The following is a 27,736-nucleotide window of genomic DNA, read 5'->3' as shown; positions in this document are numbered from 1 at the left end:
ATACATGTATGTATTTTAAAATAAATAAAAATTTATTTGCAATACATACCCACATTTTTAAATGGTACCATCCATTGATTGACCTAATTTTATGGAGAAACGCCTGTATCCTATTCATCTTATATTTCCTAGCCACCTATGACCTCAGAGGACAGGAAAATATTAGAAAAAATTAATTAGTTTTTCAAAAAAATTCAATAAAATTAAAAAAAAAATTTCATTCATACAATATGAGAAAGTGTTGGTGCAACTGCCCTAATCAGAACATTCTACTATGAGAGACTTGAACCACACGATTATTTATTTCTATGTTCCAGGAATATTTCTTTTAGAAAATGGAAAATTTATAAGTGCTATAAATTTTAATACTTCATTTTTTTATATTTTTTTATTATTAACAATCAGAACCTACGTAAGTTCATGAACATTGTAATATTATACGTGCAATAGAATAGCACAGTCAAAAATTGTAATATTCAGATTATTCAGCACATCCAGAAATAACTTAAGACAAGTGTCAAATGCACCCAAATACGTCTCGACTTCAATCTTTAAAAGTTCAAGACTTTTAAATTTTAATCTTTAAAATTAAATTACATTATTATTATTTTAAATTAATTATTATTATTTTTAAAATTATTATTATTTTTAAAATTATTATTATTTTTAAAATTATTATTATTTTTTTATTAAATTTTTTCTATGTTATTTCTAATGTTAGAATTGAATAGCCTTCTATTTTATTATGTATTTTGTATTCATATATATAATATGTGCGTGTGTGTATGTATAAATATATACATATACATTATATTAAAAAATAACATCGAAACATTATTAACTCCAAGATGTTTTATAATTAAAAACAAAAGTTTTATTTTTCTCTTTTCGCTCTGTTTCATGCACGCCGTTTTAATTATTCTAGAATTTATATGGAGATAAAGTATAGTATACACACACATATATGTGTATATATATACATATATATTTGTATATATATGTATGTATGTGTGTGTGCTAAAATATTTTATAATGATTAAAATATGTGAGTTAAAATCTTCAGGGCAATACATCAAATAGAAATTGTTATATCAAAATAGTTAATTATCTATAATTTTCATATCTAATCTATCCAGTTTACAATGTTACTACTTTATATATTAGTTTTATTTACTTTTACCTTATTTTATTCTCACACAATTTAGTTATTTTATATTCTGTTTATTTCAAATTGTAGTCCATTGAAGATGACATAAGATAATATGTCTAGCCCGGTCAATTTAAATCTAAAATCAGGGTAAAATTGAAAACTCAATAGTTTATAATGGGCTGTAATTTAGTAAAATTGCATAAAATACGATTATAAAAGAAATCTCACAAGGTGAAAGGTCAAAAAATGACCTTTTCGCGATTTTCAGCTAACTGGTCGGTTTTATCAAAAAAATACCTGTAGAAGACTTCTGTGATAAGAACGAAAAAGCTCATTATGAATTATTGTAACTTTGAATGAGTAATTTTTGTATTCTCTATTTTGTTTACAACTGTCCAGTTAAGGACATTTAATTTAATTTAAGGGAAATTTACAATTGTCAGCCGTAAAGGGACATTGTATACTAAATGGACATGTTGGAAAAACAACTTAATAGTTATAATATTAACATTTTATTGATAATGATATAATCTTAACTATTTACTTATAAAATTGACAGGGCTAGTCAAAACGCATGGAAATAATAAAGATTCTATAAATTTCTATAATTTTTATTTGATGTATTGCCTTGAAAAGTTGACAAGAAGTTTTATTTTTAAATTATTATTTATTTATTCAGACACTAATATAAAAACTATATAAATATTGTTATTAAGCCTACTTAATATTAACAAGGATCTTATTTTTAATATACCCAAATTATAAAATTATTAAACAGACATTATTAAAATTATTTTCAAAATGTCACACAATTAGTTCAACTTGTAATGATTTGTTAAATGTTAAAACCAGTAATATTAAACTGATATAACATAACCCAAATGATTTTTTTTTTCAGATATCACCGTCAGAAGATTATCTAATAGTCACATAAGAAAATTGAAAACGAGGAAATTTAGGATTATATCTCAGAATCCAGTTTGACTATCCGTGAGAGATGCGAGTTCATATGGAAAGAGAAAACTGGTTACACGTAAGTATCCATTACATAAGAAAAGCATTCGCACTATTAAATAATTCCTAACATACTTTACATATAAATTATTTATTACATATATATATATATATATATGCTTAAAATGTTAGCAGAAAATAAGTAGATCGAAAATAAAATATCAATAATTGAATACAATTATTGTGTATGTTTCTACACTAATTATGTTATCATTCAGCTGGTCTTATGAAGAAGAACACACATTTAGTGTTAAAATGTGCGATCTTAACTTTCATTGATCTCTATTTTCCTATAAGCTACAAATATTTCAAAAATATTCACACTATAAGAGAAAATATAAAGAGAAATATAGAGAAATATCTGTAATATGCTAAATTTTTTGAACAAAAAAAATCTGTTTTTCGTGAAACTTTTTCATCGAAATTTCACCGATACGATTTTTCATCTTCGTCGTCAGGAATAGTTAAGAATCGTTTAAAAAGTACGTACATATTTTACTGTATTTTTATAGCAATATTTATATAATAAGAGAACTTAAAAAATAATTGGTAATTTAAGCCATTAACCAAATTTCACCAAACTTATACCTCCGTAACGTCAATAAACGATTACAAATTGAAAAAGTTTCATGGAAAAAAAAAGCTTCTCTTATTAAGACCATACGAAGTAAAAACATATGAAGTGACTCGTGTTTTGTGTTATGATGGCCATTTTCACTTGAAAATACAGATCAAAAATATGTTTTCAATGTAAAATTTTCTATTTTCGGGTACTGCGGTGTGAAAAGGGCTATTTTCTAAGTAAAAACTGATGTCACCACAGCTTGACATGATCAGGCTCTGATTCAAAGTGCATAGCAAGTTACTAAGCGTGTAGTATGAATGGCCTAAACCTTAAATAAAATACATTTTATTTAAGGTTCAGTGGTCTGTTTTCAAAATGACAGGATTCTGTTAATTTTTTTCTATTTTGGTCAAAATTTAAATTTTAGGCCAATTATCTAAAGGATTGTTTTATTTTTGAAGGACTATTTAATCTTCTCAGACTGGGGGCAACAAAAATAATACATGCTATAATTTTATTATTATTTACTGTTTACATAAAAGTTTCAGAATGTTAGTTCAATCTTGGAGTTGTGATTGTTTTAATAATAAGAATCAATTGCGCTACGAAATTCTAGTACAAATGTTAGCATGCAAAGCACTTCAAAGCCAATGAAAAATTGCAAAACCACAAAACATTTATTACAACAGTGTATTTGCAATAGCTAAATATTTATCCTGCGGTATAGCTTTAAATAATAAAAAAAATATTCCGAATGGTAAATATGTATAGCTTAAGTATGTTATCTATGATATAATTAAAAGAAATAATAAAATAAAATATTTTATTGTATCTACTGCATGAAACTAATAATACCTGTCAATTACATTTAATTATTTTATTATTTGAAATTTTGCAATGTCCCATGGAAATGAGAATATGGAATTCATGTTATTTATGAAGTAATAAAGGTGAACGAAATAAAGAAAAAGTTAACATACGTGCAATTTCCTGTAATTTTGCAATAGTGCAACTCTAAAACTGCATTCTCTGGTCTCTTATTTTCAAAGTTGTGCAATATATTACTATCATATATATATATATATATATATATATATATATATATATATATATATATATATATATATTCTAATTTTAATGTCAAGCGACTCATAATGACTTGAAACGACTGAAAAACAACACCTAGTTAATTCCTTGACGTCATCTAAAAATCTTGTAGAATGAAAATAATAATGTAGTAAAAATGTTCTAATTCTAAAACAAATGATAGAAATTTGACATGAAACAAGCCTCTTCTTTTGCTTGGATTTGTGTACGCTGTTGAAAGGGTCTTTTAGGAATCAAATCTTTGGAAAATCCGTTGGAAAGCTACATATAAAATACATGAATATTAATGTAGAAGTGTATATGAACCAAAATCGGTATATGTATAGCAATATATCGTCGTATATACGATATACCTACAGATGTCGATGCATGTAGAGGGTGTCATTAGGCACGGCGAAGGACTTTTATTCGATTGCAGGACATGTCAATCAAAAGCTTGGGGACACATATGTTCACTTTCAATAAACGAACGTACACTTTCAAATATATACACACACACACATATATATATATATATATATATATATATATATATATATATTCAAATCTTTTTTAAGAAAATATTAAAATTTAAAATAATAAAAAATTGCTTCTAAAATATTTAATAAAATAATTACTATTTTTATAGACGTAAACTTTTACAACTAGAAGAATAACAAGTGGAAGTTTAGAATTAAATAAAATAGGCTTTAAAATACTTCATCATCTGACTATTAACAGTGATTTCGACCTTAACATAGATTAATATAGTATGAACTTTTTCTTTAATCTAGCCCTTGCAATGTGGAGCTTTTTGGCAAGTTAATTTGGCAAGTGATCTTTGAGACGGCTTTTGGATTTTTTTAAAGGGCTCGAATTTTATCGTTGATAATACTTTGATCTACAGGTGTATATGGTTGCCTGATTATTATTATTTTTTTTATTAATTAATAAACAGCAATCAAAATTACACGTAAGTCTAAAAGCTATTCTGCTATGATTTAACCACAAAAAATATATATAATAAAAGGAATAATAATAATATTATTATTATAAATAATAATAATAATGGCGATGATAAGAGTAATAATAATAATAATTATGCGTGATTATTTAAAGTCGAGAATAACTTAATCTCTAAATTTTTAAACCTAATTTTATACACAACTATACTCTCACTGTATAGGCTTTTTTTTAATTTGTGGCTCTCAAAAATTACAAATTAATTTGTGTAATAATATAATATTTCGATTATAATAGCTCCATTGTGAACTATCGCGAAACATCTGTAAATACAAATTACTTTTCGAATTGACCAAATATATCTGATTTTTAACATTAAAATACATATGTATATAACTATATGCATGTATAAATGTATATATATACACGTATATATATATATATATATATATATCTACATCTATAAGTGTTCATACACTTCTATTGAATATTTTATGAGGAGAAATTATAGAACATAAATGTGGCGTGTTAAATTATGAATTAACTCTTTTCATCTCAATTTATGTGAGTAATATGCTGTGTAAATATATATATATATATATATATATATATATATATATATATATACATATTATAGGTACGCAAATAACTCAGGAAAGGTTGAAAGCTTAGAGGTCCCTAATCAACTTTTCTGAGGAAAGCTAGTTAAATAGAGCTTAAGCCATTAGTATATATATATATATATATATATATATATATATTAATTAATTATATACAGCAAATTTGGCAGATAAAAATTGTTTTTTTGAATTTCATCGATAGATAAACAATCAGTATAATTAACCAATATATTGGAAATAATTGTTAAATGGACTAGAACCAGAATGTGTCAGATATTTATATGAAAAATACCTTTACTCGCAAAGGCTGTTACTATTTATTGCTTCACAAGACGTGATCTAAAAATCCGAATAATAAAAATAATAAATGTTTCTTCTTAAACATAAAACAAGAAGTAGTCCAGCCATTAACTAACCTAGGAATTTGAGATACCCAGCGAACACCCTACCATATGTAGGTTTTGAGATAACTTTTAGGTGCCAATATATAAGTATTTACAGACTTGGATATCTCGAATTCCGAGATTCTTACCTAATTTAAGCTTAAATGACTGGACTAAGGTTATAACTGCGCAACATGGCATTTTAATTTTTGGAAACTTAATATTATTTGCTTCACAAATAATATAGTATGGCATAGTTATAGGAGTAAATTCTTAATTATAATTTGCATAAAAAACAAAGCTATGCTAATTCTCTTACAATACATTAATATTTTACATGGTTGTGAATATTTGATTTTAGTTACGAATCATGCAATTGAGTCTTGGAATTTTAATTGTATTTTAAGAAGATGTTTGGAAAACTGAGCAGAAGAAGCTCAGAAGAAGAGCTGTATTTTAATTTTTGAAATTTTATGTTATGCTTACTAAAATTTATATTAAACTGAAAAAATATGTACCTATATGTAATATAACAAATATTTCATTCCATTCGATTCATCGTTCAATTTTGTCTACATAAATACCTCATTATTATTTGGATTTTGATATATGTACATACATGTGTGTGTGGAATAATATATATATATATATATATAATATATATATATATATATATATATAATATATATATATATATATATATTTAGCTACCGAAACTCTTTAAGATACCATTAAAACTTTTGATTGAAAAATATGTGTAATTATATACACATATATATGCATGTATATGTATATATATACGTATATATATATATGTATATATATATATATGTATATATATATGTATATATATATATATATGCGTACATAGAGGTAACTATATATATATATATATATATATATATATATTTAGCTACCTATATATATATATATATATATATATATATATTATATATATATATATATATATATATATATATATATATATATATATTTAGCTACCGAAACTCTTTAAGATACCATTAAAACTTTTGATTGAAAAATATGTGTAATTATATACACATATATATGCATGTATATGTATATATATACGTATATATATATATATATGTATATATATATGTATATATATATGTATATATATATATATATATATATATATATGCGTACATAGAGGTAACTTTGTAGACGAATGTACAATTTGATCAATATCTCTTGCGCCGCCGCCATAGATTCATTTGAAATACTGAGCTATATATACACAAATTATATATATATATATATATATATATATATATATATACACAAAACGTAACATACAAACTATATGCATGCATTAATATGCATAAATCATACCGTGGTCCATATGGAGATAAAATTTAATCCAAATTTAAAATCTAAAGTGGACCTATCTAAAGGGTCGTTAATTCATTACAAATGTAATGATATCTGTATCACTTACTTGGTTATGGAGATCTTGGATGATGATATATATATATAATATATATATATATATATATATATATATATATATATATATCGGTCTACTTCAAATATTTTATTGTATTATTAGATACTATTAGTATGCTAGAGTTCATAAATATTCTATCAGTATTACATTTTTTCCTAATGCAATTAATGGACATATACCAAATAGAAGCCATTAAAAAATTGCCAAAGGCCTTGTTATTTGTATTAATATCTTGAGTTATTTTTTTTGTTTTACTAACACAGATTATAAATTGCCAATTGCATCTTCTCATTGAAGTGGACCTCTAACATGCAATAACATACAAGGGTGTCACATAGACTCATAAAAATTATTATAAATTTGACTTAATAAGTATTTAAAAAATTTAGAAACTTTTGTGATAAACGAGTATATATCTTATATCAAATAGATTGTGAATAATATTAACAATTTCAATATATGCAAGTATAGTATTTTTACAAAGAAAATTGGGTTAAGTACAAGTAATATAACTATAAAATTGGGTTAAATACAATTAATATAATAAATTAAATAATTAATTAACTTTGTTAAATAAAGTAGATATTGATTGAGGCTATTTCAATATAAGTTCAAATCTTATAAGGCTTATAGTTCAAATGTTTTATACATTACATACATAAATCTTATTAGACTTATATCAAATAAAAAAAAAATGTTTTCAAATAATAAATATAAATATGAATATGAAATATAAATATAAATATGAATATGAATATGAATATGAATATGAATAAAAATATGAATATAAATATATGTGTCTTCATCAGTGAATATAAACAATTTGGTGAATATAAACATTTTAAAAACAATAATAATAAATATAATGTACATTATTGAAAGTAGCACGTAACTCCAGTCAGTAATTTTGAATTAATAAATTAATTAAATTGGAATTGTAATAAATTTTAAGCATTTTTGGGAAGACAAACGTATAAATGTATTTGCTTACCTGAATATACTCAAAAATACATTTGCGTACTATACATATATAAGTAAACTCAAATTCATCGACTTCACGTTTTTTGCATAGCAAAATATAACGCCTACTCTTGATTGCATATTTCATACTCTACATTTATAATATATATGTATATATATATATATATATATATATATATATATATATATTCAAGACCCTTTGTATAACCTAAGCCACAATTAGCACAATAAAAGTTCCTATTGTACTCCAACAAACCATTGTGAACATTGACAAAATATTTTGACACTGTAAATAACTACCTACGAACGAAGAGGAATATGAACTTATATTGTGTAAGCCATATAATTATAAACAATAACATATTTTTTATTAACTCCCACTGAAAATGTTTCTATTGTGCGACAATTGGTCTCCATATTAGGGTTATATTGGAACTTTATTAGATTAAGAGCAAAAAGTTTACAATTACTGAGAGTATTTTTATTCGCACGGTAAAGGACAAAAATTAATTGATACATCTCTGAAAAACGTATGAATAATAGAAATATTAACAATTTTATTTAATTAAACGTAGCATTGATAAACAATTACTTTTTTGATAAATCGTAATATTTATTTTTATCAAATATCTAAATATCATTTTTTTTGTTATTTATTTATTTGGCCTTATAAACTAGTACGTTAACCTACAATCCAGTATTTTGATTTATATTTATTGAAACTGTTTTATGCTTTAGAATTTTACTTATATATTTGAAGAGAATAAATGTAGTATTTTAGTTAGAAAAATGCAGACCAATGTTAAATTGCAAACTTTAGAAATATTTTTCAGTTTATGAGAAATATGTTGATTCAAGTTGGTTTATGCATATCGAGTCTAGATTTTAAATATTAGATCAAATTATTTTGATACTGAAATTGTGACATGAAAAATATGCAATTTTTGAATGTTCAGTAGACATTTCTGATATAATTTTTAAAACGAAGACTTATTTTTAAATTGCAATATACAAAACTTGCTATCCCTTATCATTAGAAGGGATATAATTAATGATTTTAATATAAATACATGAGACAACTATTGTCTTTTAAAAGAACAAATAATTTGGAAAAAGTATCATCACAACCGATTATAGGACTCTGATTGCTGTTTATGAAAACAACCAAAATATGGTTTTTAATATACCTACTCATACTCGTTTATTCAACTACTATTATTTTTAATTTTAACTCTGGCATTAGTACATAAAATAAATTCAGGATTTCATATTTCAATTATAACAATTGAATACTTTATATTCAATGACTTTGGCCATTATTTTCTATAATAATTATAATTTTAGGAACACAAACTTGAAGATACAAAACTTGCTCTTGAGCAGTTCTTTAAAAAAACAGTCATTTTATACGATTAAAAATAAATACAAACAAATAGTCAAAAATATAAAATTTATTCAAAATGAAATGATTATTTATGAGGCATAATCAAACCAATCCTTATCTATGAAACCAATATTATTATTAATCAAATCTGAAGAAAAATATAAATCAATAATATGTTTAAAAATTGGTACATAATTATTATAAATAAACTTACACTTTTTGAAATGAAAGGATAGATTTCTATATTGGTCCATAAAATAAAGATCTATTGAAATTAGAAAATTAAAATTATAATTCTTTAGAGTTCACACCCAAAGCTTACTGTTACTCATAAGCTTATTATTGATTTCATATACACTAGTTGAGATTTTTGGGTCATAATAATTTTGGCAAGGTTTTTACAGCATTTATACACACAAATATCTATTCATATATGTGGTTTTGGAGCGCCAAATTTGTTATCAGAAAGCATTTGATTGTTTGATCACTATAATCATTTCAAATTTACAGTTGAAAAACCCTGGACAAAAACTAGGACCGAAAAGAACTTTACTGATGGATAAAGAAAATGAAAGAAGATGGACCTGGCTTGGACCCAAATTGAGAAAAGGGTACTTCTATATGAAGTTATTGAAGGAAAAATAGAGGTATGATGAAGAAGAATGCAGATGACGTAGGACTTACGCCAAAAAAACATATATATATATATATATATATATATATATGAATATAAATATATATACATATATGATTCTGGATCGCCAAGTTTGCTATCTGAAAGCATTTGAATGTTTGATTAAATTATTTCAAATTACAGTTTACTTTATGGACAAAAACTAGGAGAGAAAAGAACTCTACTGATGATACTCTACGAAAGTCTTCTGTATGAAGTCATTGAAGGTAAGATAAAGGTCTATGATGGAGAAGATTGCAGATGACGTAGGACTTACGCCAAAAAACATATAAATATGAATATAAATATATATATACATATATGATTCTGGATCGCCAAGTTTGCTATCAGAAAACATTTGATTGTTTGAATATTATAATCATTTCAAATTTACAGTTGAAGAACCCTACACAAAAACTAGGACAAAAAACAACTCTACTAATGATTGTGAAAAGAAGATGGACCTGGTTTGGACCCAAATTGAGAAAAGAGTACCTTTACATGAAGTCATTGAAGGAAAAATAGAGGTATGATGAAGAAGATTGCAGATGACGAAGGACTTACGCCAAAAAAAGGAAGAGAATTGAAAGCAGAAGCACTGAAGAAGAAGTTTAAGAATTAAAAGGTGAGTTGTAAATCTTGAGAAATAATGTGTATTTGTTCAGATCAGATATATCTATATACGTTTGTGTGTATGTTGATATCTACTTTAACGGACAAAGAAAGTTTTGATATAACGAGGAACCAAAAAAATCAAAAAAATTATAACATGTTTCTAAGTTGAAAACCCATCAAAACACCCTCTCTATCATGTCTTCTAACACAAAAGCATATTTCCTGCACGTATACGTTTATTTTTATGTATGTTCAGTAATTCCTGATTGGTTAGTTTGTACATAATCTGGCATGCGATTGGTCTAAATCCTATAGACAAAGAGAAACGTATGATATATTACTTTCAAACACACGAAGGGCTACCGATATATATGCATATATATATATATATATATATATATATATATATAATATTAATGTATATTTGTAGCCTAAAGACATACTTTGTATTTGGCATATTCCAAATGAATGGGCAGATTACTAACTTTACATGTATAGATAAACACACCATATATAAATACATATCTATACATATACTCCTACGAATACATTTATAAACCCCTAAATCAATATATTGCTCCATCTCTTTCTGTCAGATGTGAATTTTCCATCCTCTGACTTTGTCGCACTTTGAGGGTGGAACTGTACCGAAGCTCGCGTGTGTTGCGCATCTAACGAGCTTTTCGCTAAGCCACACCCACTCGGAGAGCTTACACATGAAAAAGCTCATACATAGAAACAATGGTACGTGCTATAGATTTGCATTTATATATATATATATATATATATATATATATATATAATACATAGGCCTGTATAAATTTACATATTTCCAAAAATATAGGGCTTTTGCTGGTGTAATGCCTAAAATATAAAGTTATTGCTAAACCATACTATTTAGTGCTTTAACCATAATATGAATTCATTATATTCATCAGGGGTTTACCAACTAAAACAGTCTCTTCTCTCTTTACATAATTTACCAAATAGTAATATAGTATATATCAATATCGTTCTGAAAGTCTAATTTTGTTAAATTATGAATTTTATTGAATAATTTGATAGTAGAAAGATAGATAGATTGTTTTTTTTACTGAATAGAGTTTCTAATCCCAAACTTCTCATCTGAAACGATAGGTTAATAGATATCAATATAAATTATTTCCAATTTTTTTGCTGTAAATATATTCATTCATTGAAAGTATACAAGGTAGTCAAGAGTGTATTTATTGTTTTGCACTGTTTATTCATTTTTTATTCATTCTTACATAATTTATTGTTCTAATTTAATATAATTGATGAAATTCTATGAAATATACAAATCTTGCTGATATTTTTCATCGGGGCAATTATTATGTTTACAATTTTTTTAACGTTTTTTTAACAATGGAGATATTTATAGCTCAAAGATTATACATCTTAGACTATTCATGCCTATTAAACTTAAAATAATTATTAATATCTATATTTGTTTATTTGTTGCTATAAAATGTTTCAACTGTGGTTAAACTAAAGAATTTTGAATATATTCATAAAAATCATATAGTGATAAAAACTTAAAGCTTAAATCTTAAAATCTTAAAATCTAAAACTTATTATAACAAAATTGAATTGCTATAGAGTCTAGTTTTGGTTTAACAAAATTATTTCAAAGTTTATGAATATAATTGTTTTATTAAACAAAATATGAAGCAAAAAAATAACAATAATATAATGTAAGACTCTTATAAATTGTTAAACTAAATTGTCATATCATAAAATAACCTAAAATTTGTTAAACAAAATAATTATATTGTAAAAGTATTGTAGAGTTTATTAAAATACTTATTATTAAATTTATTAATTTTTTAAATTATTAAATTATTCAAAAAATATTTGCAATATATAAATAATAAATAATTAAAATTAACTAAATATAAATAAGTTTATAGTAAATAAATTAAATAATAAATGAATAAATAATAAAATAGTTAATTAAATTACATTATATAAATGTGTAAAACATTGAAATGAGCCTTATTATATCATTATGCTGACGGTTTGTAAAATAAATAAATAAATAAATGAATAATTAAATGAATGAATAATTAAATAAATGAATAATTAAATAAATGAATAATTAAATAAATAAATAAATAAATAAATAAATAAATAAATGAATGAATAAATAAATAAATGAATGAATAAAAAAATAAATAAATGAATAAATAAATAAATGAATACATAAATAAATAAAAATATTATAAAATAATTATTGACCCTTTATTTATAAAATTTCATTTATGAAACAATTTTATGCAAATAATAAATGCAATATATTTATTTTAAATCTTTTATATTTTTTATTCATTATTCTCTATTACTAATTATGTCTATTATTTATATATTTTTTGTTTAATTCATTAGGTATTTTGTGTATCGATAGAAGTAATGGTCTACTTTAGTATACTTTAGTTTTTTTTTAATAAAATTCAATATACAAAATTGGCAAAAATTTTGTTGAACTCTCATTCCAAGGCAATGTAAAGTATTGTATAATTAAATATTTTAGTTACAGGTGTAATTATTTTAAGTAGGTACTTGTCTGTGTTTACAACTCATTATTGATAAATAATTAAAACTTAAAAAATCTTCCAAATTGCTAATTTTAAAACTTGACTAGTTTAGCATATGAAAATGACAAGTTGACTTGAGAAGATGAATTAAAAGAAAGTTTTTGTTTATCATAAAATGGTTTTGCGAATATCTAAGTATTAAATTCATATTTGTATATATATATATATATATATATATATATATATTGCATTTTTCACTTATATACAGCCTTGTTCATCCACGCACACAATGCAAAGCTGTTATGGGCGTGGTATGTATTTCATCCCCCTAAAGATTCGCATCCCTATGCACACGGACACATACATACATGGCACGTGGATATATATATATATATATATATATATATACTAGTATATAAATGTATATATACATATATACAAGTATACGTTGACTGAATTCTATGCGGTTTAATAGAGTTAGACATTTAGTCATATCTAGTCAACGATATAACACACATATACACACAAAATAATATTATGTATAATATTGTACAAAAAATAAATTTAATTTACATTTATTTAAACAAACTCTAAGTGGATCTTATTAATATTTAACAATAAAACAATTTTGACCCCCAAAAATAACCCTGGATTGTAAAAGATTGTTCTTGGTGGCAGCAGTAACATTCAAAAATAAAACTTTAGTGCTATTTGTGTAGTGTAAATATAATTATTAAATGTGTATTGATGAACTGTGCAGTTTTTTAGGTTGTGCAAGGATAAGTTACATAAAACAAAAGTGATTTGACGATTAATAAAATAAATACTTATTAAATTAATTAGGCGAAAAACGAGTCAACTTCAACTTGCAAAAACCTTATAGAAAGGAATTTTGTGGCGCTATATTTAGCAGTTCGGTGTGAAATTTCAAACAGATTAGTAAAGATTAAATCCCATCTAAAATTTAATTAACGGTGATAAGTTTATAATATACCAACAAAAAACACATACATCATTGTGCTAAAATGCTAAATGCTAATGCTAAAATGTGATTGTTATAGTTATCCAAGTCTTTTCAATTTTCTTTGTATAGGATATTCATATATTTTCTATTCTTTATTTTCATACAAAATTTGAAACTGTTAATTTTATAAGAAATATTCCTTAATTATCCATAACCTATTTTACAGAGCATTAGAAAAGCCTAAATCAAATATTTAATTATGTGCTCAAGGACAAGACATAAATTCCGTTCATAAAAATCTAATATCTGCTCACGATCCTTTACAAAATATATTACACAAAACAATTTCCCTAATTTGTGTAATAAATATTTTTATTCGCATTGGATTTAAGATCTTCAGAAAACTCGGTCGACTCGCGACGGGTCGACCAATTGGTTCCTTTCGAAAATTTATTAAGAAATCCAAGTTTAAATTTTATGACAAACATCGAAGCCCCTGATAAACAATGCACAAATCCTTCCACAAATGATTATGGATATGAAAATAATTACAAAAGTGAACAGTTTAGTCCCAACGACATCAACAAAAACCCAGAAAATTTGTCTATGAGCAATCATGTTAGGAATAAGTCTGATAAAAAATTAGAAGTTTGTAACAAAAGTGACAGTTTCATGTTTGAAAATTATTCTTGTTCGCAAAAAGACTCGGTGGCTAAGTTTTTAGAATTGAAACCAAATTTGGAAGAACCGTATTGTGGTTTTGGTGACATTCGAAAAGTTGTGGAAGGAGAATCGACTTGTGAGTTGGAAAATCGTAAAACAGTTCAGAATAATGAAGTGTTATTCGGTTTGAACCTCAAAAATAACCTTCATAAACCTTATACTAGCTACATTGACCAATCCAAAACGAATGATGTAATTTTTGATAACATAAAACTATTACAAAATACCAAAAATTCGTATGGACTTAATTTGAATTTGAAATCTGATACAATCAACGAACCAATATTCGATGCTGATGACAGAAATTTGCAACAAACTTTAAATCCAAACCGGTCTACCAATTTATCAGAATCCGATCTTCCAAGACCGAATTCGGTTCTACAAGAACCGAGTTACGACTTCAACCTGAACCGAAAATCGTCGTCGGTTCTAACCGAACCGAAAACCGATATAAACATTTGTGATCAATTAAATTTAACTATAGAACAACAACAAGAATTGACGTCCATCAAGCTGCAGAACATAGATTCTCAACAACAATCAGAGGAAGAAGACGAGGAGAATAATTTAAAGGAACAAGACGGAAATTTTGCAAAACAATTCAATATTTTTCCCGCAATATTTTCTAGACAACTAAATTTCTCTCAGCAGCAAAACAATTACAACTTAAACACGTCGGCTGCGGGGATTCCAACGCCTCCTCAAAGCCAACATAACTTAAACTTCAACTTGAACCAGTATTCCACAAATTTTAATTATCACAACATGAATAACTACTATCAGGAGAAAATGGATGAGCTGAACACGACGAGGAATCTCAGTTTATTAGGATCAATGTCAGGTTTATTGGACGAGCACCTGCACACGAATTTTCATGGAAATTTGCAAAATTTGCACACGAATTTTCATGGAAACTTACAAAACTTACACTCGAATTTACACCATCATCACCACCACCATCATCAGACGGAAATGAAGTTCATGCCAGTATTGCAGGACACGAGGTAAGGAAATTGGAGTTATATCCAGTGAAATGAAATTACTTGAAACTGTAAATTTTTTTTTTCAATCATTGATATCTGTAACCAATAGATAAAAATAACTTAAGATATTATATATATGTATATATTATATATATACATATATATGTATATATATATATATATATATATTATTAAAACTTTATATATTACTACTCACTGACAAAAACACTCAAATTTGTTTACTACATCTACATATAAAAGTAATCTTCATATACCTTATTTTTAGTCTCAAATTGGGACATTATGGGTTTATTTAATTTTTTGGAAAATGAAAGGCAGGTTTAGCAGTTTCGAAGATCAAGTAAAAAAAGTAAAAAGAAATACTATTTTGGGGTAAAAAATGATCATTAGACATATGCGCATCTGATTATCAGATATTTCTATAGAGATTTTAATAATAAGTTTTTTTTATTAATTATTATTTATTAGTTATGATGTTCTTTCGTACAATTTTAGTGTTTCTAATAAATTTTTAGTTTTTGTGATTTTCTGGTTTGATTGCTGAATGATGACACACATTCAGTGTTGAAACGTTTAATATAGTAAAGATTTTTTTATATTAACCTTTCAATTCGACGATTTTGCTGCAAAATACTTCAAATTATATAAACGTCGGCAAAATTATCAACATACATTTATTTATATAAAAATTGTACTTATTATTTTTTTTAAATATTTTCCTTCTATCAAAATTTATGTTACTTGTATTGTTAATTTTTAAATATCAAATTTGTAGTATATATAGTAAGTTATATTTATTTGTTGAAGTCAGTTTTACTATTTTATATTTAGCAAGTTGCAAGTTCATATCTTTACAATTTAATTTCTGATAGACACAATTAAAATTCGCAAATTCTTCAATTTTTGTTTTGAAAATATTGGAAAATTATTTTTTTTATTTATTTTTTACAAGCAGATCATAGCCACTTATATCAAATATTGTTTCAAGCTTCTACCATGTCGATTGTACTAATTTTGAATCCTGAGTTGTTGGATGTTTTAAATAAAATATTCTATATGTATATAATTTTTATTTGTTAAGACAAGTAATAAATAATTTATACTTTAATAAATTTAAATTTTTGTATACATTAATTCATAAATTCAGTCAATCAAATACTTAAAATATGTTGTCAAAACTATATTTAAAATCTAATATAGTAAAATGATCAATATCATTTTTAACATTTGTTAATTTTGGAATTAGTTTGTTAATGTTACACATTAGTTCGGTTTAAAAATTTATAAAATAAACAAATATTTAAATATTTTCAAGCTTTTTATACAATTCCTGAAAATTGTACAATTAAAAAACACAATCAAACATCTTAAATAAAAGCAATGACTCTCATAGCTATGAAAATTTTGAAATATACAAATCATGATTTGATTCTATACACCAATTAATATTGAATTAATGCGAGAAATTCATAATATATCATATATAAGTATTTATCATATAAAATGAATCAATCAGTTATAACCTGCCAATGTTTTTACAGTACTCGTGTAGATTTATTAATATTATTTTATTTATTTTATGTATTCTTTTATTATCTTTATAAATTAGTAGTTTTTATAAATAAACATCAGATTATTTGACCTAATCTTTTATTAGATTTAAATATTATATGAATTTACAAATATGAAGGATTTGTTAGTGGTAAGATATCCTTTTTAATTGATCAATTAATATTCAAAAAACAATCAATTAATACTAAATGATTTGTTAGACATCCTTTTTGATGAATCAACTAATCTTAAAAAAAACTTACTTCAAATTACAAAAAATACATTTTTCATTTCAACCAATAAATATTTATAACACCGCATATATAAGTAATAAAATATTAAATATCAAGTTCGATAATCATATCAGTTAGTTTCTTTATTAATAAAATTACATGCATTATTATTTATAAAAATATATCTAGACTACTAGCATACTGTGGAAAACTATGATTTTCATTTCTATCTTTCTTTGATTTCTCTCTAGATAATATAATTATATTCATGTACTTGGCATTCTAATGTACAAAAAAGCAAAAAAGAACTACAAAATCTTCAATTAATTATTAATTTTTCAGGCAAGAATCAAGTGCAACCACACCCCTGTCCAATAAATCATCACCTGTAAACCATTCGACAACACCAAACATAAATGCAACAAATTCGACCAACGCCACAAGTTCCAGCAACAATTCATCTACTGCCGGAGGCACCAACAACAACAACTCAACGTCAGCCTCGAACACGAACAACAGTTCCTCGGTGCAGGTCCAGGACGGAGGCGATAACCAGACGAGTAGTACTACAAATAATGGAGACACCAAGGCGTCCAGCCAAGATTTTGGAGTTGGTGGGATGTATGGACAACACAGTGATGGTAAGTGATAGTTTAATAAGTTTCAAAAAATCAAGACTGACTTCAGTCTTAATTAAAATACAATGTCTGTATTATATCAACATAAACGTAGGCTTCAACATTAACTAGATTATAGTAAGAAATAATCGATCGTTGTCATTCAAGAATTCTAAACACTTTCGCCTATATATACTCGTGAAAATCTTCTATGTAAATTCAATTTAATCTTAAAGAAGTTAAGCCAATGGCATTATTCAGAAACTCGATAGGTGAGGAATTCATACACAAGTTGATCAGGTAATAAATATCAAACATTTGCGAACAATTAATATTAAAATTAAGAATTCTTCAGATTACTTTCGGATAAGATTGCTGTGCTATCATACCAATAGAATAAAGTAAGACTAGAGTCCATGGAAGCAATTTTATAAAATAAAACCATCTTTTCCATCTAATATATCACCAACATATTCTGTCATTATACCCAAGAAGGGTGCAACAGTTAACTATTTAAATATATGAAATTAACTAGCCTACAGGAAGTTAAAAATAGAATTTATTTTTAATAATTTACTTTGTAACTTAAGATTTCTGAATTATTATACTATACCATTTAACTTTACCTTGAAGGTTTCGATAAATGTGATAATTTTCCTTAAATAGTAGGCAAGTCATTGCAAAATTTAAGTTAAAAATTTCATTTATATACAATCAGTTTGAAGACTCTTTTCAAGGGGTCTTTGAGCTTCTAAAATTCATGATTTATTTATTATACCTTTAAAAATGTATAACTGTCTTTCAACAACAAAGTGAGTTATTATGAAACTCCAAAACGTACAATTTAAAATTTTCTAATAATATAGACTATAAATGATGTTTTTTCCAAATATGATATTTTTATAAGCCTTTTGGTATTACGAACTCTCAACCCTTTTAGGTAGTTAATATTAATTGCAAGACCTTTTTCTAATATGGGTATAAATAGGGTCAAACGATGTTTATCATGCTTAATAAGTATTCAAATAAAATATTAGCATAGAGTTGTGCTTTAAACCATTTTGTTGATTAGAAATTTTATCACAATGTTTGTCAACTTACCTAATTTCTGAGGCAAATCTAATAATATATCATAAATAAATTTAAAAAAAAATGGTTGTTTGTAATATAAACAAGTACGTTTTTGGATATATTTTTATTTCTACCACAGTAGATCACAGTACTACTTTAAGCTGCTTTTATGTTACATGGACCATATACATTATGACCTTAATAATAATATCTTATAATTTTGATTATAATTTAAGTCAAGAAGTTGCCAAATTATAATATAAATAAGGCATTATTTAATCACACATTTCATTCACATAAGACACTCACTATATATGTATAGTGATCACATAAGATCACTATATATGTATTTATTTACGTGTACTGATTATGCTTACATATTATTTATTTTATTTTTCATTTATAATCATATATGCAGATTAAGCTCTATACATTTATTAGCTAAATTAAACCTTATATTTTACATTTTATCCAATTGCAAATCTTAACCAGTACTATATCGGGTTTTCCAACTAAAAATATATTACAGACTTTTTACTGTTTCTGTGGTTTATTAGCTCATTTATTTTGAATAATACTATAGTGCTTGTAAAAACACGACGACACTCGTAGAAAAACGAGTGATCGTAGGGCCGTGACAGTCCAGTGGTCACGGTTAGATCATAGTAGATATAAGACAGTCCACGAATATAGGGTAAAAGAATGAACAAGGCATTTGCATCTGTAAATAAATACATGTAGGTTATCATATAATAAATAGAAATATTTTACATACTTCTTTCTACTTAATAAAATTTTATGTGTATTCACATACACATACGATATCAAATTCTGGTGTCAAAAGATTCAGTCTAAAAAGCATAAAATTAGCAAATCAGATTTTCTAAACTTTACTTCGGGAAGTTAATAAAAAAAAATACTGAATCCCATTTTACCAAGTACATGTTTGTCAACCTGCCTAATTTGGTGGACAAAAGAAACATTCGGAAATGTGAATACAATCGCACACTTTTCGTATTTATTTTGATTGCAACCACGTGCCAACTCAAAATAAAGCGTGGCTTAACAAAAGTCAAGCCTTTGAACAAATATCGAGGTTGGGCGAATATTTTTATTTACTCTGAAAATCCCCTCGCGCCGAGGGTTGTTTTCCGCGACCTATCATTAAATACGTATATATGAGAAGAGGGCGAGAAACGTATGAAAGCAACTTGTAATTAGGCTGGATTCACACATTCGATGAATTGTAGTAGGTACTCAAGTCAGCTTAAAAAGAATAAATTAGATTTGATCAAATATTTATGGAATTTTTTTGATATATCTGAATATATTAATCAAAAATAAATTTGGGAAATGAATTGCTTGGATATCCATTCACAATGCCGTATGTATGTCTGAAAATGTTTGTACAAGTCAATATGGTTTAATGGTAAATTACTGAAACATCACTGATGTTAATGATTTTTGAAACATCATTGTAAAATAGGTGTAAAATTTGTCATCTTTATAAACAGTTTTTATTTAGTATATAATTGTTTTGAGAATAGCCTAATTTTTTATGGGTTTTTGTTAGTTTTCAGCAGTTTGCAGTCAAAACAAAACCCAAAAAATTCAAATAGAGCCTATTTTTATAAAATTTCATACAGTTACTAACATGATTATAAAATAAAGAAATTTAAACTTTTGCGGACATTCTCAATATCAAAAATGGTTTGTGACTTTATTATAGATATGAGTTCATGATGAATTGGAATTTTATACAAAAATGTTGTCCGGCAAAATTTAATTTAGCGAGTATTTTCCAATTGAAAAAGTTAATTCAAATTTACATACTACTTGGCAATTTTGCTCGGCCCATAAATTTATAGATATGTATGTATGTACATCCACAATTACTTTTTTAATAATAATAAGGACCATTTTGATAGGAGCAATCATATATATATATATATACATATATATATATATATATATATATATATATATATATTAAGGTGGTCCTTAATATGGACATTTTCGAGTTTCCTTGCTCCCAAGGGCTAAAATAGTTCCAAATTGATGAAAAACAATTCTCTGAAAGTTTTAGCTCTTAATATTAACTTTTAGAAAGTGCGCAATTCAATCAAACTTCGTATGGAAATAGCATGGAAAAAATTTTGAAAATTAAAAAAATGTGGTTTAGATGTAATTTTGCGAACAAATGAATGAATAAAACTTATTCATTTGTCGCTAAGTTATACCTAAAACATTTTTTTTTAATTTTCAAAATTTTTTCCATACTATTTCCATACGAAGAGCAAGGAAATTCGAAAATGTCCATATTAAGGACCACCTTAATCTGGACCTTAACTAACACTCCTGATATTACCCTGCCAGATTTCAACGTCTAAGAAACTATATTTTAATCTATAGTAGAAAATCACTGAATCTCACTCAGTTTTGCACAAGAAAATGTTATTTATAAATAACTATAGGTAACATATATCTTTCAACTAATAAAATAAGGACGATACTGAGAAATATCACTTAGAAATGAATATACCAGATGAAATTCAGTGCCGATAAAAAATTTTGCTTTATTAGAATAGCAAATTCGTTTTTCCCTGCATATTGTGATATGCTAGTAACAGTCATCATTGACATTCTGGTAGAAATAAATATCAAAATGTTGAAGTCTCATATTGTTCCATATCACATCTATAACCAAAATTCGTGTAGAATTTTCGAAAAACAGTTCACATATCACATTATTATATAAAAGCAAATTTTTATAGTAACAAATGAATAAAATACTTTTTTTTAGTATATACGAATCTATATTGTGCGTATATTAAATTGTCAACATCAAAAAAACATTTACATTTCAATTTCTCTATATCGTTTTGATACCGCTTCATCTCAACAAGTTTATAAACGTATGCTTTTAAAAGCACCTCCGTGTTCATCTATTTTTTTACCTTTATTTGAAGTTAAAAAGAATTTTTTATCAACGACATGCGCTTGCAAAAACACATGATCAAAACGTTTTTTACAAAACCGAGTCCGTTGAAAGCTAAAAGACTAAAGAGTAGGTGGCTTAACATGTTACCTAAAGAAATCAAAGAGGTTTTTATTTTGGTAATTTATATGAAAACACATTCTGCCAGATTTATAATGCTTGGTTAAGTCTATAAATTTTGATGACAAATATACCTACTTTTTGTGTTTTGTATTATAATTACAAAGTTGTAAGAATGAATAAGTTTATCGTACTAGTTGGTTCTTGCACGACTATCTGCATATTATTTAAAAACAAATGTTTATTGTTATCAAAAACTTTGCTTTAAAATCAAGAAAACTAGTGGGGCGCATGGCATTGTGCTTTAAGGCAAATTGCTGGAACTTCCCGTACCAAAAAAATTTTTTTTTTTAAATATTAACATTTTTGAAAAAAAATTACTCTGAAAAAAATAGATTTTTGAGAAACTATAAATTTGTGACAAAAATTTACTTTTTTTGAAAAAAAAGACTTTAAGGAACAATTTATTTTGAAATATTTTGGAAATTCTGAACTTTTTTTCAAAGCAATCGTACTGCTTTAACTGCATAGAGACGAAATATCGAAGCGCGTAAGCGCCGCATCGCCGTCTAACGGATAAGCATTGGTACGGAACCCATAGGAATGTAAACAAAATTTATACTTATTGTTAAAATCTCTATAAAATATCTGATAATTTGATATGCATATGTCTAATGATCATTTTTGACCGCCAAATGGCTTTTTTTACTTTTTTTGCTAGACTCCGAAACCGCTAGACCTGCCTTCATGAAATATTGATCAGTTCTTCTTCTTGTTAATATTAGGTTGTCAAATATCTCCCTTCCGCTTTTTTGCTCTTGGTTTATAATACAAAAAGGCGGAAGGGAGATATTTGACAACCTTATACAAGTAAAATGTTTTTTGAATTATTCAAATCGGACGCTCCGTTCTCTTAAAAACTGAGATACCGTTTTTAGCACTTTTTGTCCCATATTTTTGGAACGGATAGACCTGCCTTCGCCAAAAACTAATTAGCACGTCTCCTTATCAATACTAATCGAATGTTTTTTTAATAATTCAAATCGCTTCATCCATGTTCTCGAAAGCGTCGATGAAAATTTGTATCCGAACACACATACACACACGCACACACACACACACATACACACACATACATCCATTTTTTCTAAGGAATGCCAAAATATTCAGAAACCTCTGAAACGTAAAGATATATAAAAATTTTCATTTTCGATTTTTTGCGATTGCGATTGCGATTATAACCTACCCTACGGGAAGTTAATAAAGACGACAATTAACTGTGATATTCATGCTATTTTTGTCGATTTCTATAAAAACAACACTAACAAAAAGTAATTGAATAATGTAATTGGGCAACAGTAAAAAGATTTAAGTTAATTAATCTTCAGATATATCATACGGGTAAAATTTATACCCAACAATTTGAACCTTTAAGAATGTACAGTAAATACGTATTTTGAATAAATGAATAATTTATAGCATATCTTCAACTATATTCCTAGGTATAAAAATTTAAAAAAATATCTACTTGATTTCCAATCTTCCGTCTCTTGTCGCAAAAGCTGAATATTCATGAGCGTTTTATACCGTTCACTTATTTTCCACAAATTTGTCTCAGGGGTATATTTTAAATAATTCACCAGCTCTTCCATCAACGGGTGTTGTACCCCTTCAACGGGGGATAATCTGTGTGCAGCACCGTGTATTACGGTATATCAAGTGCTTTTAGCGCGTACACCGAACGACCCTCTATGAAAAATTGAAAATATCAAGTTGCCTTTCATGAGGGCCCTCTGGGCTAACACCTCATGTCTATTTGTTCTGCCCTGGTATTACTTTTTGTTCTGATCCACAACATGTGTTGGGCTTTTAATCGCAAATCATCAGCTTGATAAAAAATATACATGAAAATTTTTATATGTTGTAAATATACATTACACAACTGTATTTGGAATTATTTAACTTTTTTTAATTAAAAATGGATCTTCTGTTTTTTAATTGTAATTAACAGCGGTTAGAACTTACAAGTCCTAAGAGCTCTGCTATGATGATACTTGTAGAAGTACTACGTGACTCTTGTTATCAAATGACTGTCCTGTCTATGTTTGATATATTTTTATTAATTTTTTTTTTAATATCGATTATGTATTTTTAATTAAACACAATATGGTGGGAAAAGCTATTTACGTTTATACGTTTACTTGAAATTGATAATTATGTCCATACCTGTTCCAGTAGACCTCAACCTTGTGGACTATTATGTTGTTGATACATCCTCCAAAATGGCTCTACTAATCCTTCATCTGCTAAATTTATGATATGACTTCCTAGGTACTCTGCTTCAAAATTTGTAATATCATTGCCTATCAAAAGAAAAGGCACCCGAATCCCAGTTTTCCTATTAATAATAATTTTTATTCAAATCTTGTAGAAATGCTATTTATTAACTTCCTGTAGGGTAAGTTATAGTAATGAGCCAAAAATCAAAAATGTAATTTTTTGCATATTTTCACGTTTCAGAGGTTTCTGAACATTTTAGCATACCTCAGAAAAAATGGTTGTGTGTGTATGTGTGGAGACAATTTTTCGATGATTTTGAGCATATGGATGAACTGATTTGAAAAATTCAAAAAGCAATCGATTCCTATTGATAGGGAGATGTGCTTATTAGTTTTTGGCAAAGGCAGGTCTAGCCATTTCGAAGATACAGAGCTAAATATAAAAAATGTATAAAAATGTCAGTTTTTAAGAGAACAGAATAAACGATTTGATTGATCTTAAAAACATCCGATTCGTAATGATGGGGAGAAGTCGTGATTAGATCTTGGCAAAGGCAGGTCTAGCGGTTTAGGAAATGCAGAGCTAAATGTGCAAAAAATGGTAGTCTTCAAGAAAACTAAGCATCCGATTTGTATGATTTAAAAAACTTTCTGCTTTATGTTGACAAAACGATTGCTTTTGGGTAAAGAATTTTTTTTTAATTTTCAAAAAAAAATTTTGAATATCCACAAATAATTGAGATTTTAATTCTAATTCAAATATTTATAATAATCTATTTAAAAACATTTAATATTTCTCGAATATTAAAAAATCTTAGGGTACGGAAAGCTCCAGCAATTTGTCTTAAGGCACGATGCCATACACCACTAGTTACACCTAACATTGTAGCATATTTAGTTACATCTACCATACTATAGAATAGAGAAATTGATCTTGGTTCTCCTACTGAAACTTTTTTTACATTGAGTTCATTCGAAGCGTTTCTTAAATGCTCATTTTGTTTATTTGGATATATATTTTTATCTACATTTTTAAGTGCAAATGGGTATCACTACTGCTTGATATTAGGTAGTCCGAATTCTGTATTTGAACTTGGGACTTCGTGATTACCACCACAGCATTAGAAATAAAACTTGTCATATTATTTGTATTCTAATATTTTCAGTTATTTCAGGAAACGTTACTTGTATTTTTAAAATTTTCTAAATATTCGATTTTTTTAATATAAATCAATGTTCAAGAATTTTTATTACAATCTACCTGATAATATTGATACAATTTTATTGGCAATTTCAGATAGATCTGCAAAAATGATAAGTTTATGAGTTGTCTTTGTGAGCATTTTTAAAAATTTAAAATGATTAGTATTTTTGTTAGAAATGGAAAAATACCATATCAATCACATACCTATAAAAATTGCTACAGCTTAATCTTAAACATGATTTTTGCAAAAAAAAAAATTCCGTATTGGTTGTGTTCCAAATGTAAGTCCCTATACAAGCTGGACCTACATTTCGATAGTACTCTATTAAAAGAGCATTTGTCACATTTTCGAGTATTATCACACTGTGATGAATAATAATCCCTTTTATCTACCAATGGGGTGCATAATGCCCCTAAGCTAATCATATATACATTTGTACATAACATATATATATATATATATATATATAAATATAGTCACATACATGCATACATATAAAAAATCACACCTGGGGTTAGTTGAAACAAAACCTTGGGACTAGTTGTAATAAATAGATTCAAGTGAAGAAGATCGGGTAAAATTTATAGTTTGTAAGATGTGGGCAAATGTAAATTGTGTTACAGGAGATATCATATATATTTAATTTGTATTAATTATGAGTTCTTATTTTGCTATAATTTGTTTATTTATCAAAATAGTTATTTAGAAACAAGCCATATTTTTTCAAAAATAATAAAATATCAGATGTATTATTGTGACGTTTCTTTATCGGCTCAGTAGATGTTACAACTAGCCCCAATCACGGGGAAAGTTTTAACACTACACTTTTTCTAGAAAATAAATAATTTTGAAATAATGTGAAATAATGAACAACTCTTGTAAAACTATTTTTACTTGATTTGGTAGAGGAATAGTTACAGCATCTATCCATCTTTATTTCGTAGAAATATAATCAGTTGATCTCAAGAAATTATAACTTAAAAAAAACTACCTAACTAAAAAGAAAAGCTCCTTGCTTTTCTACTAACAATAAGAATAGTATATTGACCTCTCTATAATGTCATACAAAAGTAAGCTTCTGAATTCATAATAATATTAAAACAATCATAGTTGTCTTTCTCTGTTCTATTTATGAGTGATTAAAAGTTTTCATATTTTTCATTCACAAATTAGCCTTTTTCCAAAAGACTCGACTAAAAAGACGATCAATATGCCTTCTGAAAAAAATGTTCTACTGTAAACCAAGAGGCATATGAATTTGAAATTTATATATAGGCTATAAGTTTACAGTTTTAAAGAGATAAGCTTATAATGATAAAGCCTGTCCGTGCCCAAAATTTTGCCAAAAAATATATTAAAAATAAAAATCCAATTTCCTTATTTCTAGCTACCACGTGGTTGTCTGGCTTTGCGCATCATAAATACGCGCATGGTGTTAATATTATCTCTTCATATGATTTAATTAACATTTCCATTTCTTTATCCTGGTACATTTTCAAAATCTGAATCTTTCAACATACATTTTTTGAAAAAGGAATTCCACCATTCCATTCTAGTTTGACAGATGTGCC

General features: G+C 26.1%; 2 protein-coding genes across 2 annotated transcripts in view; both read left to right on the top strand.

The window, feature by feature from the left end:
- The first annotated feature begins 10,425 nt into the window (after positions 1-10,425).
- The window catches only part of LOC113383492 (ALX homeobox protein 1-like), a 36,827-nt gene continuing 19,516 nt past the window's right edge, over positions 10,426-27,736 (top strand). Inside the window, exons 1-3 of the mRNA XM_026621754.1 lie at positions 10,426-10,517; positions 10,687-10,915; positions 18,278-18,576. Of these exons, the coding sequence (XP_026477539.1) occupies positions 18,352-18,576 (225 nt within the window). The 5' untranslated portion in view covers positions 10,426-10,517; positions 10,687-10,915; positions 18,278-18,351. The remainder of the gene's footprint in view (positions 10,518-10,686; positions 10,916-18,277; positions 18,577-27,736) is intronic.
- Positions 14,902-16,155, top strand: LOC113383493 (homeobox protein 9-like). Its single transcript, XM_026621756.1, has one exon. The coding sequence runs from the start codon at positions 14,902-14,904 to the stop codon at positions 16,153-16,155; it is 1,254 nt and encodes a 417-aa protein (XP_026477541.1).

Source organism: Ctenocephalides felis, unplaced genomic scaffold (assembly GCF_003426905.1).
Source record: "Ctenocephalides felis isolate EL2017-DRISC unplaced genomic scaffold, ASM342690v1 CF-g0.4_SCAFFOLD_03570, whole genome shotgun sequence".
NCBI classification, from domain to species: Eukaryota; Metazoa; Arthropoda; class Insecta; order Siphonaptera; family Pulicidae; genus Ctenocephalides; species Ctenocephalides felis.
Note: the sequence above shows the minus strand (reverse complement) of the source record. Positions and strands in the feature narration are given on the sequence as shown.